Genomic DNA, 17,720 nt, shown 5'->3' with positions numbered 1-17,720 from the left:
CTGTTATTCTCTATACCTGGTATGAGTGCAATTTCATATGATGTTGTTATTATTAATTATCCAAATGCTAAAGAAACAAACATTTGTGTTGATGGACTAAGCTCAATTTGCATTAATCAAAATCTGAGGGTTTTGTAAACAAATGGAAAAGTGTAGTTATGTTCCCATTTTCTTGAATGCAATTTTTCAGACTTATTCCGCTTAACATCAAATGGAGACTCCTGTGACTTGCGTGCAAACGGCAACCTTGATGCTGAGGAAACACGGTTCTGGAATATCACTATTGGGGTCAGGGAAATTCAACGCACTAAGAGACAGACAATTGAAGTGATCCCAGGTAAGAAAATGTTCCTTCTTTGAGCTTTGAATAGTTTTACAGTAACATTTAGATGTTACTAAGTAGAATTTCAAATAAATAATAATAGGTTTCATTGGTGTTTATAGTTTTATTGAGCCATTTATGTGAGCTTTGTTTACAATTATTTAGGAAGTCAAAGAAATGCATTCATTAAGTATAGAAACTGCAATTAAACTAACTTAAATTTTACATTTTCTTATACATCAGGATTAAAATTGAGTATTTTCTATACGAGAGTTATGCTATTCTGTGATTTTATTGTTTTGCATGCACTTCAGATGCTATTCTGGCATTAACTAACTCTACTTCTTATTCTTACTGCCCCTGTTTTATCTGTGCAGTGTACCAGTCCTACCAAAAGACGTTTGTGTACATAAATGTGCAAGATGAGAACGACAACGCCCCTTACTTTGTGTATCCAGTCTACCCTGCTCTCCTCAACGTGAGGACCTACTTTGGTGCAATTGCAAGGTTCTCCATGTCCAACAAAGCTCCAGTAACGCTCGTGGTAAGATTTGTATTTTAAATTTATATTGGTCAAATTGCCTTAAAATTGGCATATTATGTTAAATTCAAATCATTTTTTAAAATTCTAAATATAAATCTTTGTAAACTAAGAAGATATGTATTAGTATTTGCAGTTAAATGCTTGAAGTTATCATATTTCATTGAATGCCTCTTGTCTTTGAGCATTTTGGACATTCAATAATTTCTTTGGAAGATTGAGATTTAAAAAAGACACATTAATTTCATCTATGAAAAAGACTGAGCTAAAGACTCAATTGCTTTATTTCCACTAGGCAAAGGATGCAGATGAGGGTGTGAATGGCCAAGTAACGTACGATATCTCCAGACCTGCTACCATTGACGTGCCTTTCTCTGTGGATCCTATCCAGGGTTTGATCTTCTCTAACAGAGAGTTTGTCAACTCCGACCCATCACAGTACAAATTTACGGCACAGGCTCGTGACAACGCAGTCAGTCTGCAAAAGACTGTTGCGACTGACGTTGTGGTAAGATTGTGAAATTCCTCACTTCTAGTTACAGAGTCTAATTTTTATGTCATATAGGGCATATAGTGATCAGACTGTCCGTCTGTCTGTCCGTCTGTCCTTCCCTCACACTTTGCGTTTAGGTTTGGCGTTTAGGTTTCGAAAAATGCTCAGAACTTCTATGTCCCTTCAGATAACAACTTGATATTTGGCATGCATGTGTAACTCGTGGAGCTGCACATTTTGAGTGGTGAAAGGTCAAGGTCAAGGTCATCCTTCAAGGTCAAATATATGGCTTTAAAGCAGCGCAGAAGGGGGCATTGTGTTTCTGACAAACACATCTCTTGTTTTTGTTGTTTTTTGGGGGGGGGGGTGTTGGCATAAAAACTGTTTGACACAGGTCAGCGCACCGCAAGTAAGAAAAGAGTCTTGCGTTACCTTCCAATGGCCAAGCATTTGAATTGCTATATCCATATATTAAATCCCATGTTTATCTTATCAGAATTTTAATGACTGAAATAGAAACCTCTGTAATTGTCCTGGTTCTTGAGTTTTTATAGAAAAAAAAATGCATAAACAAAAGCATAAATGTTATGTGGGTGAAGTTATCCAAAAAATTAAGTATAAAATTGAAATAAATGCCCAGTATAGTAATGTTTTCTGAAATATATATATACATTATATATATCCTTTTTGCTCAGGCATATAACATACGATTTATAGGGGTATTTGTGGCAATCGGGAACAGTAATTTCCTCCTGAAAGTTCTGACATTTAAATTAAATGCCAAAAACTGAATTTTCTAATATATTCAAATAATGACGATTGAATGTTTGAATATCATTTTCAGTATTTGTTCCCTTCCCTAATTATTAGCATAACTCTCAGTTAAGTCTTGCGTTACCAATTTAAACTGATTTATTTTCCCTCTTTTTTTTAGATTGACATCATTGAAAACAAGCACCGTTACATCCTGGTCCTGAACACAGATATCAATGTAGTAAACTCCAACATAGAACGCATAAGACAGGCCCTGCAGAATGTTATTGGTCGCATCATTCTCATTGAGACCATTTCATACCAGCGGTACATTCTCAACGGCATTCTCAGCGTGGATTATAAGAAAACTGACGTCATTTTTGTTGTGGTTAATGATGGCAACCAGTTTAATCTTTTCGATGCTGCCACAGATGAGCTGAATCTGTAAGCACTTCTTCACATTCTTTGTTTACACTTTAATAATTTGGTTGATATGTATTCTATTATTATCCCCCGCCTATTTATCCCCCGCCTATGGCGGAGGGATATTGTTTTGGCATTGTCCGTCCATCCATCTTTCCGTCCGTCCGGCACTTTTGTGTCAGGAGCCATATCTTGGAAGTGATTTGGTGGATTTCATTGAAACTTGCTATGAGTATATATATATATATATATATGGATAAGAGGATGATGCACGCCAAATGGCATTGTACACCATCTGTTAATAATGGAGTTATGGCCCTTTGTATCTTGAAAAAAAGCTTTTTTGTGTCCGGAGCCATATCTTGGAAGTGCTTTGGCGGATTTCATTGAAACTTGGTATGAGTATATATATGGATAAGAGGAGGATGCACGCCAAATGACATTGTACATCATTGGATAATAACAGAGTTATGGCCCTTTGTATCTTAAAAAATATATGGATAAGAGGATGATGCACGTTGGCGTTGTACATCAGTCCAGAAAACTTTTGTGTCCAGAAGTATATTGGCGGGGGATATCAATTCAACTATTTGCTTGTTGTTATTGAAATTGAAATGTTGTTGTAATAATATTTCGTTTTTGAATCACAGGTGAGCACATATAGCTCATTCATTTTATACACAAATTGGTTAAGGCTTAAATTCTTATCCTTTGTAAAAATTTATTGTCAATTAGCAACAGAGGTTGAAAATGTGCATGAAGTAGATGTATAGCAATTGTAACACTCAAAATAACATTTCAGTGTTACTCTAAGCACTGGCCCTTCACAGACCCTGATAAGCAACCTCCGCCAGGGGGTCAACCAGTTCGCATCTGTGGAAAGAATTCGAGTGAACTTCCAAGCGGAGAACATCCTTGGCATTGCTTCTGAGCTGCAGGGACAGGGTCTGTATGATGCCACACTGCGACCAGTGACTGCGAGACCATTCAAGTCGTACATCTGGTGGATAGAGGACGCCTACTCCGGACTGCTTGCCCTCGCTGCTATCATTATCGTCCTTGGATTCATCGCACTGATTATCCTTATCTACCAGTGGCAGAGGTGAGGGCTTTGTACTTTGTGACTTGTATCTGAATCTTGGCTTGCAAAGTTGCATTTTTGTTATTTGAAAAATTTAGCAATATAGTTGAATAAACAATGATTTTGATTGTATTAAGTACTAAAAATTAATTTACTACAGATTAAGCCTAAATTTATATCCACTGAAAGATTGATCGCCATTGGCAAAAGAGCTTAAATAAAAAACAGAATAAAAAAAATAATAAATCATATTGGCAATCAGTGCTGGCACATTAAGAATAATTAAATTTCGTATTGACTATTTCATTTCAAATACCTATGTATAAATTACCTTAACTCAGCCCTCTTTATTTAGATACAACACCTATCTGAAGAACTACAGAGTGTACCATCGTAACTACGAACACCAGCCTGACTTCACCAACCCACCATCTTTCCTCAAGGAGTACGAGACACAGGTAGCATATACCCTGATCATCGACATTTGTGCCATGTCAAGCAAAAATGGGTCTTACTCCATATTCAGTCTGCATCTCCACCACTGTAAAGTCACGCATGTTATTTTGGTTTCACTATCAGACAGAGTACGGCAGCTACTTACAAGACTTCGCGGATCTGCAGTGTGGTTTAGGGCAAGGCTGATAGCATATGGCATAAGATTCAATTTCACATGAGGCTGGTCATTTTAATTATTCATAATGATTGATTTTTGTTGGATTTTTTCTCTCCATAAGTCAGTTTATGAATTGAATACATGCTACATTTTGAAATCAGGAACAAAAATGTTCCTTATAAAACTGTTCAAAGCATGGATTCCAGTAACAATAAAATTTAATAAAACACCCATGTTTGCTAAGCTATGAAGGGGAAACAATTTAAATGTTACTTGCAGGTGCTCGTGAAATATTTTGTCTCTGCATTTGTGGCAATGAATAGATAATCTTTCTTAAAGCTAACCAATACCGTTTTTATTGCCAACTATAAAGCATATTTTGAGTGATTTATCCAACTGAAAGCACATCAATAACGTATTTCCACCATATTTTATAAGCAGACACTGGACATGTACATGCCTCCTGATGAGACGGTGCAAGATCTAGGGGAGATAAACATGAGCTTTGCCCGTGGAGACTCCACACGTCGCACAGGCGAAGTGCGCAAAATCTCCACCCGTAACCCAGTCTATGACAACTCTGGATACCAGTAAGTCTGTTTCATTATTTTCAAATACTTGACAATAAGATTATGAGAACTTGTTTGTAAAATGATGATCAAACAGTATTTATTTAAGTCTTCTAATAACTGGAAGTCTTCTAATAACTGGTTTATTGAAGTATGGCAAAATATAAGTATGTTTTAAGTACATGGCCAGAAATGTATAGAAGATTTCAATATATTTGGTACATTTTTGCTTATTCAAACGTTTTAACTGTTTGAAATTAATTGTTTGTAATTGTCACCTCTTAATCGATTCTTGCATACAAGCATTTGTATTAAGAAAGTTAACTTTTATTATATCAATGTATGAACATGTAGGCTTCATAGTGTTTATTTAAAATGCTTTTAAATCATGTGTTTAATGAATCTTTTGTTAAAAAAAAAGTAAATGTTAATGTTTATTTATTAGAATCGACACATATGCTGTGGTAAGCTAAGTTGTTTCTTGTTTAATATTTATTTTCCTTACAAAACCTTATCCATAGTTAATGTTTCAAATGATCAAATTTGTAGCGTTAAAATGGGACAAGTACACTACTAATGCCTAGGTATGTCGCTTTTTGCTACTCAGTTATTTTAAAATCTAACCATTTTCAAATCTTTGGTGCTTTTCAAACTCTTCATGTACTGTGTTATTAGATCATTCAAATTAAGTGTTCTTTTAATTTTGTATAGTTTTTTTTTAATGCATTTATTTTATGCTTTCTGGTGGTATATAGAGATATCAATGAATTATTGTTAATTTTCACTGTTTTTCTGTGAAATGACATCATTGTTTTACGCAAAATTCTCCAGCTTAACTCTTTTACAATGTAAATAAACACCGAAAAAAGCATAAAATAGAAAAAAATGTGTTTGATATGGTGGAATCTTGATTTTAATTCACTTAAGATCATAGAAATAATATATTTTCTATGATCACTCGTGAATTAAAAATCTATATTCCACCGAATCCAACAAATAACCTCGATTTATGTATTTGCATGCATACATAAATAATCTAACTTGTTATGAATGCACATGGAATGGAATTAAAATAACTCACAGGATGAGTAAAGTAACCTCTAATGTGAGCCAGAATAAATTTAACTTTTACAATTAAAACCTTCTAATCTCTGACTTCCCATTTTGTGTAGTTATCCAATCCTCACTATCTTACCCTATTGTTTTCTTTCTAACAAACTAACAGAATAAATTAGAATATAACCATGCTTACACAAAAGTTTATTAAAAAAAAATGAGTTATAATAATAAAATTTTGTTAACTTTTGGTTTGTGTAGTGTTTAATACTTATTTAGTTTGGAAATATTATAATTTTGCTATTGAGCATAATTTCTGTAATAATTTATGAAAATATATATTTTCTGTTTAATTATTTATCGTAATTTCTATCAGCAGATTAAGTTGTTTTTTTCAATTTGTTAGTAATTGCAATACCCAGTTATGCAGACATTCCTATCTTATCATTTTAACTACTGTATATTTTGTTGACCCATTTCAGAGTGCGCAATCCGTGGGCAGCAATGTCTACCATGTAAACTTGAGGTAAGGAAATACATTGCATGATAAATGACTTGCAGTATATAATTTGACATCGTAATGGTCTATTGTCCAACTATTATTTACATGCCCCCTACCAAGAAGGCAACACATAGCAGTCGTAAGTCTGTCTCTCCATGTCTGTGTAAAGCTTAGTTTCTCAGCTAGAACTTTGCCATGTATTGATTGATTCTGAAATAACTAAATAGCATAATTTTCAAACATTATACGAAGATGTTTAACATGCCATACCAGTCTCCCTACCTCAAAGGTCTAGGTTACTCTGAGACGTCATAGGTCAAAAATGGTCATAAAACAGCTTGACAATTCCTCTCTTAGCCATAACTTTACCATATGTTGCTGGACTTTGAAATTTATTTTATGCTTTCCGGTGGTTTATAGAGAAATATCAGTGAAACAAAACTGGTATTTCACTGTTTTAAACGGTGGAAAATAACAGTGAAAAATATCAATATTTTTGACTGTTTATATACTGTGAAATTATAACAGTCATTTTTTGGCGAAATGACGTCATAAATCCAGTGAAATTATCCAGTTAAACTCTTTTACAATGTAAATAAACTGTGAAAACGGTGAAAAAAGCATAAAATAAAAAGAAAATTTGTGATTTGATGGAATATTGATTTTAATTCACTCGTGATCATAAAAAATACATATTTTCACTCGTGGCTGCGCCACTTGTGAAAATATTATTTAATATGATCACTTGTGAAATAAAATTGATATTCCATCGATTCAAACAAATATCCTCTATTACTTTATCATGCTTTTTAAAAATAACTTGCCACAAATGACTACCTTGAGGAGACGGCCTTTCTTTTGTAAAACCTGTCTCCCTAACAAAGGTCTCACTTAAAGAATTAACTTTGGCAATTAGAGGCGTAACTGAGTCATTCTTCATGCTATTTATTAACTAAAATCAGGAGACTGAAGAATGCTTGTACCACCCATCGCATTACCTCAAAAGTTCAAGGACACACTTAGGTCAAATGTAATATTCAGCCATAAACATATTGTTTGTGACATCAGGTGTTATGAGACAAAGTGTAATGTGGGGGCATCCGTGGCCGGTCAACACTTGTCTTGATGATGTTGAAACTGTCCATTGAAATGAAATACTTTTCATTCAAGGAAATGCACATTATTTTTTTTACTTGATAACGTAATAAAGATTTAAAATATTTGATTAAACTCATCCAAAAAATCTGTTGGTAAACTTGTCATTTGCTAGTTTGCTAACAAACTCTATAAACTGGTTTAAGTTTTAATATGGTATGAAATGATAACATGTGTCACATCATCCTACATCTATCACAACATTGTATCATGTTGTTACCTTCATCCTTGTAAAACAGATTTAATTGAAAATAACTTCAGTCTAAAAATGAAGTCGCCCATCCTTTCTTTGCTCATATGTCTCTTTCTGGTTAGTCCTCATTCTATTTATTGAATTGTTTAACATTTTCAGACCAGAATCAGCAAGGTCAATACAGGGAGATCCTGTCAATACTGTCGTCTACACTACATCCATGGACGGCAATTAGACCCATCAACTTGAAACCACTTGGAACACTCCGGATCCTGATTAAACCTACTGTTTTAATGAATAAAGACTTGCATTTGAATTGAATAATAAAACACTAAAAATGTTGGTAGACATCTGTTGGTGAAACTATAAAAGTTTAAACAATAACATTGAAATATTTACATCTGCATATGTTTAATTATAAAACATGTCTGGTTTCTGTTTATGGCTTCATTTATATCCACATATATAGTTCTGTAGTTTATAGATAGATACCTTATTTACTCTTAGTTAATAAAATGCTTTGTGCTGATAGATATGCTTTATAAATGATATACATCATTAGTGTACTGAAAATTGCATTCTCGATTGTTTATTGTTAAAATGTGCTGTTATATTTGTTACATCTTCCAAAGTATTTTTGATATTTGATTATCCTTGTTCTCAAAATTTCTTAGGACATGAATTGTGCTTAATTCATTATTTCACCCATAGAATGCTTGAAGTGCTATACATGTGTTTAATAAGTGCTTTAATGTGCATGTTTGACTATGCTATTTACACATGTTTGACTATGCTATTTACACTTTACCATTAATACACAATAAAATATCTGCAAAGCAAATTAAGTTTGTGTTGTGCCATTTATAAACCCATGCATGTTAAATTAGATTAAGACATCAATGGGCAGTGGTTACTTTGTTCAATTCATAAAAATGCAAACAATGCAATATTACAAGATTTGGAGACTTCTTTGACGTCTTATTCTAATTTCTCATACTTGTGTTTAACCCTTTCCCTCTCGAAAGATACGTGAAAATGTGCAAACAGCATAAAACCAGAACATCTTCTTTGTAACTCGCAGTCTGTTCAGGTTTTAAGCTGTTTGCTGCTCATCAGTATCTAAGATTTGCAGATAAATCCTTAAAAACTTGAATCTAGTAAGAAGTCTTTAAAAAAAATTCTGAGGGACTATAAATGCGTGAAAATAAGTATCTAAGTGGTAAAGGGTTAATTATCATTATGAAGCTGAATACATTCAATTTTGTTATTTAAGGACATAATTAAAAATACAAGACACTTTTTTTACCCGCATAATACATATAATTCAATATACAAACCTCTTTAACAGATTTATTTTTGTATTGGCAGCAAAAGGGAATTTACCGTTGGTAAGTTGTTGGACTGAAAGAAGTGAAAGCACAAATACATATAATCACGTGACAGAGAAGCTCTTAACACCATTAGAAAAATTTTAGACAGAAGAATGAGCTCTTAAATTGGCTGATATATGCTATATGCAGCCAGCTTTCGGGCACTCTGGTCAGGAGTTACTGTGTCCTTAATAAAGTCGCGCAAGGTTTCTCGTTCTCTTAAGGCGATAGGGTAGTTCCTTATCAGACTGTGCGCATGTGCACGCTGGTCTGGAGCAAGACTTGACAATATGGCCTTATACCTAGTTTCACATGAATCTGGTCATATTGAAGTGTTGTCTCATGTGAAATGCTTCCAAAGCAAAAGCTTTTGAACTATAATAATTTACCTTTTAACTTTGAGTTTTCCACATACAGTTCACAATAGTTCACATATCCTCTCAGCCCACATGGAACTTAACCTGTTGAGCAATATTTGTGATTGAATTGAATCCTTAAAATTGCAAAAGAGGATTAAAAACTTGTCAAGGCAAATCACTGATCTGTTAATGATGACCTTGACTTTCTATAGAAACGTGGAGATTGGACACAACAAATCTTCATGGCATTGATTGGAGAGTGGTTTTAATATTCTACCAAGCTTTAACAAGTCTATTAGCGCATGTTTTAGAGAGGTTAGTCCAATGGAGAAGTATTGTTGGCAGGTTATTTTAATTAGATTATCCTCTATATATGTTTGAGATATGATGAAAGTTTAACTTGAGCTGAGAAAAACTGGTAATTCTTCAACTCTCAATTATGTCAAATTGCATGTTTGAAGTGAATTTTTTTTGGAGTTTTTAACAGCATTTTTACCTAGGAGTTGGTTTTAAATTCCCAATTGTCGTTTTCATTTAACATTTAATTATCTGATAGAGTAAGTGGTAATTACTGTGTTAGTTTTATCAGGTATTTTTGTCACAAAATCTCTTTGATCAAGGATGTTGGCACTTTAATTGAATAAATTTGTTGCCAAAGGATGACATGTGAGCTTTGGTTTGATAGGAAGAGTCAAGGCAGAACAAAGATATGTCAACAAGTTTAATGTAACTGATCACCTTTATACGAATTTTATAACATCACTGTCCTGAAAAATATGTGTCAATATGTCAAATAACGAGTTAAATTGCTTTTGCACTCTCTGTGTTAGTATGTCAAATAACGGGTTAAATTTCCTTTGCACTCTCTTTGACTTTGAGAGATTATGCTGTATTACCATTTTTATAAAATTAATTTGCTTGAAAATATTCTATATAACCAATGAAGCATGTTGTACAAAAGAATTTATATTACACATTAATTTCCTTAGATCCATTGTGGAAACAAGGTACTGTGAGAACAGATGGACAAGTATGTGTATACAATACTCACAACAATTTGATTTATATTCAGACAGTTGATGAAAGCAAAAAGTATCTACACAAGTGCTTTTCTAATTAAGGAGCACTGTGAACACTAAAGCAAAATGTTGTAATAAATGTATTCCCAACATAAAACATAATTCTAACACGACAACTAAATACAATATATACATTTATATGATTCAGAGATGTAATTCTCTATATCAAAATTTCACTTGTGCAAAAATTACATTATGATGCATTTAATTTTTTTTATATTGGAAACCAGTTACCTCCAGGTCCCGGGCAAATTCAAAGGCATTATTAAAGCAAAGTTGTTAGTGAACTAAACACACAAAATATACATGTACATGTATCAGAAATTTCATTATTTGCATCAACATTTCTATCATGCAAAAATTACATTATAATGCAGTATAGCAACAATTAACCATATTTAATCAGTTACATGTATACAACTGAAAATAAACCAGGAAACCTGGTGAAACCTGCAACAACTCAGATTGGCATCACTGCAACTTTAAACTCCTTCAATGCCTAGGTCAAGTTAGAGAGCAGACATGCTCTAAAAACAACTATAAAGTGCCTTATTTTTACCTAAGTGTTCACTATATAATTATAAGGAAAACAATTTACGAAAAGAGGGGGGGGGGGGGGGGGGGGCTTATTGTGACCAACTGGCATGAATAGAACAAATTTGGGTTGCTACAGGGTCATCACTTTACATGCCAAATATATAACTCCTCTGGGCCAAGCAGTTTAAGAGGATATTGAAATAAAATTAAGTTTTACCAAACTTCGTAGAGGAGCAATGTATGATGTTACATGCCAAAATATAACACCTTATGAGCCTTGTCGTTTTAAATATGCTATTTTATGATTTCCAATATACATGCAACGAAAATAAGTTATCCTCAGGGTTGAGTCAATAATTGCCCCATGGGCATGATTTGAACAAACTTGGAGAAAGACCATTACATTGTTTAACAAATACCATACCTCTTGGCCTATTATTCAAATATATATCAGGACTAAACAGAAAATAGGCTACTCAGCATTTCAGCAAAGGTCTTAAAAAACAATACAAGACCCAATCAAGAGAGCTGCTTTGCTTGAACATGGCAAATAAGTGAAGGTTTGTGAAATAACCAGGTGTCGTTAAATATTTTGATCATATTAGCGGGGTAATTTATCTAACTCTGAGGTCTTAATAAATCCCGTGAGTTTGGAACAATCATGTTACAATAAAACACAAAATCTAACAAGGGCTGTTTGTAAAACATGCATGCCCCCCATATGGGCTCTCCGTTGTAGTGACAGCCATTGTGTGAATCTGTTTTTTGTAACTGCGACCTTGACCTTTGACCTAGTACCCTGATAATCAACAGGGGTCATCTGCGAGTCTTGATCAATGTACCTATGAAGTTTCATGATCCTAGCCATGAGTGTTCTTGAGTTATCATCCGGAAACCATTTTACTATTTCAGGTCACCCTGACCTAGACCTTTGACCTAGTGACCTGAAAATCAATAGGGGTCATCTGCGAGTCATGATCAATCTACCTATCAAGTTTCATGATCCTAGGCATAAGCGTTCTTCAGTTATCATCCAGAAACCATTTTTTTATTTTGGGTCACCGTGACCTTGACCTTTGAAATAGTGACCTGAAAATCAATAGGGGTCATCTGCGAGTCATGATCAATGTACGTTTGAAGTTTCATGATCCTAGGCATAAGCGTTATTGAGTTATCATCCGGAAACCATTTTACTATTTCGGGTCACCATGACCTTGACCTTTGACCTAGTGACCTCAAAATCAATAGGGGTCATCTGCGAGTCATGATCAATGTACCTATGAATTTTCATGATCGTAGCCATAAGCGTTCTTGAGTTATCATCCGGAAACCATTTTACTATTTCGGGTCACCCTGACCTTTGATATAGTGACCTGAAAATCAATAGGGGTCAACTGCGAGTCTTGATCAATCTACCTATCAAGTTTCATGATCCTAGGAATAAGCGTGTTGGAGTTATCATCCGGAAACCATTTTACTATTTTGGGTCAACTTGACCTTTGACCTAGTGAACTGAAAATCAATAGGGATCATCTGCGAGTCATGATCAATGTACCTATGAAGTTTCATGATCCTAGGCATAAGCATTCTTGACTTATCATTCGGAAACCATTTTACTATTTTGGGTCACCGTGACCTTTGACCTAGTGACCTGAAAATCAATAGCGGTCATCTGCAAGTCATGATCAATCTACCTATGAAGTTTCATGATCCTAGGCATAAGCGTTCTTGAGTTATCATCCGGAATCCATTTTACTATTTCGGGTCACCGTGACCTTGACCTTTGACTTAGTGACCTGAAAATCAATAGGGGTCATCTGCCAGTCATGATCAATGTACCTATGAAGTTTCATGATCCTAGGCATAAGCATTCTTGAGTTATCATCCGGAAACCATTTCACTATTTTGGGTCACCATGACCTTGACCTTTGACCTAGTGACCTCAAAATCAATAAAGGTCATCTGCGAGTCATGATCACTGTACCTATGAAGTTTCAGGATCGTAACCATAAGCGTTCTTGAGTTATCATCTGGAAACCATTTTACTATTTCGCGTCACCCTGACCTTGACCTTTGATATAGTGACCTGAAAATCAATAGGGGTCAACTGCCAGTCATGATCAATGTACCTATGAAGTTTCATGATCCTAGGCATAAGCGTTCTTGAGTTATCATCCGGAAACTATTTTACTGTTTCGGGTCATCGTTACCTTGACCTTTGACTTAGTGACCTGAAAATCGATAGGGGTCATCTGCAAGTCGTGATCAATCTACCAATCAAGTTTCATGATCCTAGGCATAAGCGTTCTTGAGTTATCATCCGGAAACCATTTTACTATTTTGGGTCACCGTGACCTTGACCTTTGACCTAACCACCTTAAAATCAATAGGGGTCATCTGCAAGTCATGATCAATGTACCTATGAAGTTTCATGATCCTAAGCGTTCTTGAGTTATCATCCGGAATTCACCTGGTGGACGGACCAACAGACCGACCGACCGACAAGTGCAAAGCAATATACCCCCTCTTCTTTGAAGGGGGGCATAAAAATTTACATTTACTTTTTTGATAATGATCAGTCAAACATCACTTCCAAATTGGCTGATTCAATGTTCACACTGACTGCAGGCATTAATGATCAGTCAAACATCACTTCCAAATTGGCTGATTCAATGTTCACACTGACTGCAGGCAGTATACCCGACACAGGAGTTATGGAGTTGCTAGATGTTGTTGGGACATCACTAACAAGTGGCCGCCCTTCGGTTGGCCCGCTGGTATCTTGCTCACCTGGCAGGAACATAACCCCTTGCTGGCCATGCTCCTTCATTAAATGAGTCAGCAGCGACTTTTGATTAGCAAAGCTTTTCTTGCAAACATGGCAAGGGTTTGTCTGTATTGAGTGGACATTGTTCATGTGTCTCACAAGGGATTTGTTTGCAGTAAACACCTTGTTACAAATCTTGCATTTGTGGGCCTCTGTGTGAATGGCATGATGAGCTTCACATGCCGCCCGTGTGGGGAACAGCTTATTACAGGTTCCACACTGGTACATATTGGCATCATCATCGTCCTCGTCTTCAGGTACTTTCTTGCCTCCCAGTTTGGATATAACCACCACCCTGTGCCCACACTTGCACACCACCCTTCTTAGAGTGACCATGCTCACTCCCTCAGCCCATGGCTCAGTCTCCACAACATACTCCTTGCATTTCTCACACTGTCGAGTGTGCACCGACAGCATGTGGCTCTCCAACAAACTCTTACACCAAAACCCTTTTGGGCAAATATGACACTTGTGATTTCTTTCCTTTAAGTGAACACGCCTTACATGATTTTTCATTGCCTGTTTTCCTGTTATGGTTTGACCACAAAACTCACAAGTATGTTTTGTCAGGTCACGTCTTTTCTTTTTTGTCAGTGTCAAGCCACGTTTTTCATACTTGCCTTCAATATCAGGCGAAGAGGGGCCTGAATTTTCATCATCTAAGGCCGAGAGTTTTCTCTTCTTTCCTGTCAGAGATTCCCACTGTTCTTGAGTAAGATTTATGTGGTCTCCAGACTTAGAATTATCGGCCTCATCTTCCTTTCGTGTATCCAGTTCATCATCTTCAGCATGAATCTTGGAAATGTGGACATTCAAAGCAGCCTCATTGCTGTAGTTTTTGCCACAGTACTTACATCGGTTCACATAAACATTATGAATGGCTTCTAGATGCTTCATCAGAGAACTTTTGTTGCAGAAGTCTTTTTTGCAGAATTCACATGTGACCTGATTTTCAGTTGTATGAGAAGCTCTGTGTTTCTTACATTCCCATTTGTACCAAAACAATCTGCCGCATTCTCCACATGCATAGGTTTTCTGAGATGCCTTTGAATTTTCCCTTTCTTCTTTTTCCATTAGGTATTTGGCTTGATTCATGGAAACCAATCCTCCACATTTGCAGGGAACCTTTCTATTCTTGGTTCTGTCCATTCCTTCTGGCCAAGGTTCAGATTCAATGACATATTGCTTGCATTGCTCACATCGCCTCGTATGAATGGAAAGAATATGCGAGTTCAGTCGGTGTGTATTCCAAAATCGCCGAGAACAGATCATGCAAGGGAAATTCCTTTCCAGAAAATGCATTCTTCTGATATGTAAGTCCAAGTTATACTTATTGAGAAGTTGCTGACCACAGTATTCACACTGTGCTGGAATCTCCTTCTGTGACCGACCTCTTTTCCTTCCTTTCTTCCTGCCAAGACTTTCTTGCAAGGGATTGTCAGGATTGGCATCCACATCATTTTCGGCAAAACTGCTCTGATCACCATTTTCATCCGCAAGATCTTCAAATGCTTCCCTTTCAACTCCATCAGCCTTGTTATTTGAAGCACCAGGCTCTGAGAACAGTTTCACATGATCCAGTAACTCAGTCTCTGAGTCGTCCATAGGTTCATCATCCACCTCATCCTCCAGTTCATCTGCTATGCTGTCCACTACTGCTTCTGAAACTGTGGATGTTTCATCTCCTGTAACTATGGTGATCTCATCTTCAACTGTGTCCTCCTCAAGTATTGAAACAGTCACCTGAATAATACATCAGCTTGCCTTGTGTGCATGCATTGAGAATAACATTGATTCTTGAGAATGGTAACAATATTAAACCCAGAATATTATATAGACATAGTTGCATGTTAAAACTAGAGCACTGCCTAGTGGGTGCAGACTGCTCATCTATTTTTCTTTTTAAAGGTGAAGGGACCTATCTCATACTTCCATCAAAAAGGAGGGAGGGGTGGGGGTGGAGAGGAGTGTATAGTGTGGGGGTGTGGTCATGTAATACATTATCTTAAAAAAAAAAATATTTTTTTTTTTGGGGGGGGGGGGGGGTTGGATTCTTGGGTGGGATGGTTGGATGGTATTTCAAAAATAAAATAATAACAAGAGCACCGCCTTGCGGGTGCAGACCGCTCATCTATTTTCTTTTTAAAGGTGAAGGGACTCTCATTTTCAATCACAAAGGAGGGAGGAGTGGAGTGAAGAGGGGTGTATAGTGTGGGGTTGTGGACATTTATTACATTATCTTCCAAAAAAGCGAAAAAAAAAAAAAAAAAAAAAAAAATCGGGGGGGGGGGGGGGGGGGGGTATAGTGTGAGGGTGTGGTGATAATTTGTGAGATGATCTTAAAAAAAAAAAAAAAAAAAAAAAAAATCAAAAAAAAAAATTTGGGGGGTGGGGTGGGGTGGGGGGGTGGTGTGGGGGTATAGTGTGAGGGTGTGGTGGTCATTTGTGAGATGATCTTAAAAAAAAAAAAAAAAAAAAAAAATTTAAAAAAATTGGGGGGGGGAGGGGGGGAGGGGGGGGGAGGGGGGGGGGGGAGGGCACGGGGGATGGTTTGGGTGAAGTCTATAGTGGTATGTCAGGTAAGAGTAGTTTCATCAAAGTATCAATCAAATCTAATCATAAATAAAGAAGTTATGGCAATTTTAGCAAAATTTAATAATTTGACCTTGAGAGTCAAGGTCATTCAAAGGTCAAAGTAAAATTCAAGTTGCCAGGTACAGTAACCTCATGATAGCATGTAAGTATTTGAAGTTTGAAAGCAATAGCCTTGATACTTCGAGTGGATCGAAACACAAAATTTAACCATATATTAAAAGTTACTAAGTCAAAAAAGGGCCATAATTCCGTAACAATGACAACCAGAGTTATGCAACTTGTCCTTTTACTGTACCCTTATGATAGTTTGTGAGTGTTCCAAGTATGAAAGCAGTATCTATGATACTTTAGGGGTAAAGTGACCAAAACATAAATCTTAACCAAATTTTCAATTTTCTAAGTATAAAGGGCCCATAATTCCGTCCAAATGCCAGTCAGAGTTACATAACTTTGCCTGCACCGTCCCCTTATGATAGTTCATAAATCTTGCAAGTATGAAAGCAATAGCTTTGATACTGTAGGAATAAAGTGGACCTAAACACAAAACTTAATCATATTTTCGATTTTCTAAGTATAAAAAGGGCACATAATTCTGTCAAAATGCCAGTCAGAGTTACATTACTTTGCCTGCACAGTCCCCTTATGATAGTTAGTAAGTGTTGCAAGTATGAAAGCAATAGCTTTGATGCTTAAGGAATAAAATGGACCTAAACACAAAACTTAACCAAAATTGTCAATTTTCTAAGTATAAAAAGGGCACATAATTCTGTCAAAATGCATGCCAGAGTTATCTAACTTTGCCTGCCCAGTCCCCTCATGATAGTAAGTAAGTGTACCAAGTTTGAATGCAATAGCATTGATACTTACTGAGAAAAGTGGAACTAAACGCAAAACTTAACCAAAATTTTCCATTTTTTAAGTATAAAAAGGGCACATAATTCTGTCAAAATGCACGCCAGAGTTATCTAACTTTGCCTGCCTAGTCCCCTCATGATAGTAAGTAAGTGTACCAAGTTTGAATGCAATAGCATTGATACTTTCTGAGAAAAGTGGACCTAAACGCAAAACTTAACCGGACGCCGACGCCAACGCCGACGCCGACGCCAAGGTGATGACAATAGCTCATAATTTTTTTTCAAAAAATAGATGAGCTAAAAATAAATATTTGTGTTGTTCGTAACCATATTTATGGAAAAAAATAATTGATTTTTTTTATTTTTTTTATTTTTTTTTGGGGGGGGGGGGCATTCTA

At 35.9% G+C, this 17,720-nt stretch overlaps 2 protein-coding genes across 5 annotated transcripts in view; one reads left to right on the top strand and one right to left on the bottom strand.

Annotated features, from left to right (window-relative positions):
* The window catches only part of LOC127870076 (uncharacterized), a 134,080-nt gene extending 125,534 nt beyond the window's left edge, over positions 1–8,546 (top strand). The window contains 10 exon segments of the mRNA XM_052412735.1: positions 191–337; positions 700–866; positions 1,159–1,371; positions 2,291–2,553; positions 3,335–3,634; positions 3,969–4,071; positions 4,665–4,816; positions 5,241–5,259; positions 6,334–6,377; positions 7,861–8,546. Coding sequence (XP_052268695.1) covers positions 191–337; positions 700–866; positions 1,159–1,371; positions 2,291–2,553; positions 3,335–3,634; positions 3,969–4,071; positions 4,665–4,816; positions 5,241–5,259; positions 6,334–6,377; positions 7,861–7,936 — 1,484 coding nt within the window. The 3' untranslated portion in view covers positions 7,937–8,546.
* Positions 8,547–10,138: 1,592 nt separating this feature from the next.
* LOC127868972 (zinc finger protein 420-like) overlaps positions 10,139–17,720 on the bottom strand; it is a 52,022-nt gene continuing 44,440 nt past the window's right edge. For 2 of the 4 annotated variants that reach the window (XM_052411191.1, XM_052411190.1), the window contains exon 10: positions 10,139–15,616. In XM_052411191.1, the coding sequence (XP_052267151.1) occupies positions 13,685–15,616 (1,932 nt within the window). In that variant the 3' untranslated portion in view covers positions 10,139–13,684. The remainder of the gene's footprint in view (positions 15,617–17,720) is intronic. The other 2 variants (XR_008044341.1, XR_008044342.1) reach the window with 2 other exon arrangements.

This window comes from Dreissena polymorpha, chromosome 2 (genome assembly GCF_020536995.1).
Source record: "Dreissena polymorpha isolate Duluth1 chromosome 2, UMN_Dpol_1.0, whole genome shotgun sequence".
Taxonomy (NCBI): domain Eukaryota; kingdom Metazoa; phylum Mollusca; class Bivalvia; order Myida; family Dreissenidae; genus Dreissena; species Dreissena polymorpha.
This window is presented reverse-complemented; position numbering and strand designations above follow the sequence as displayed.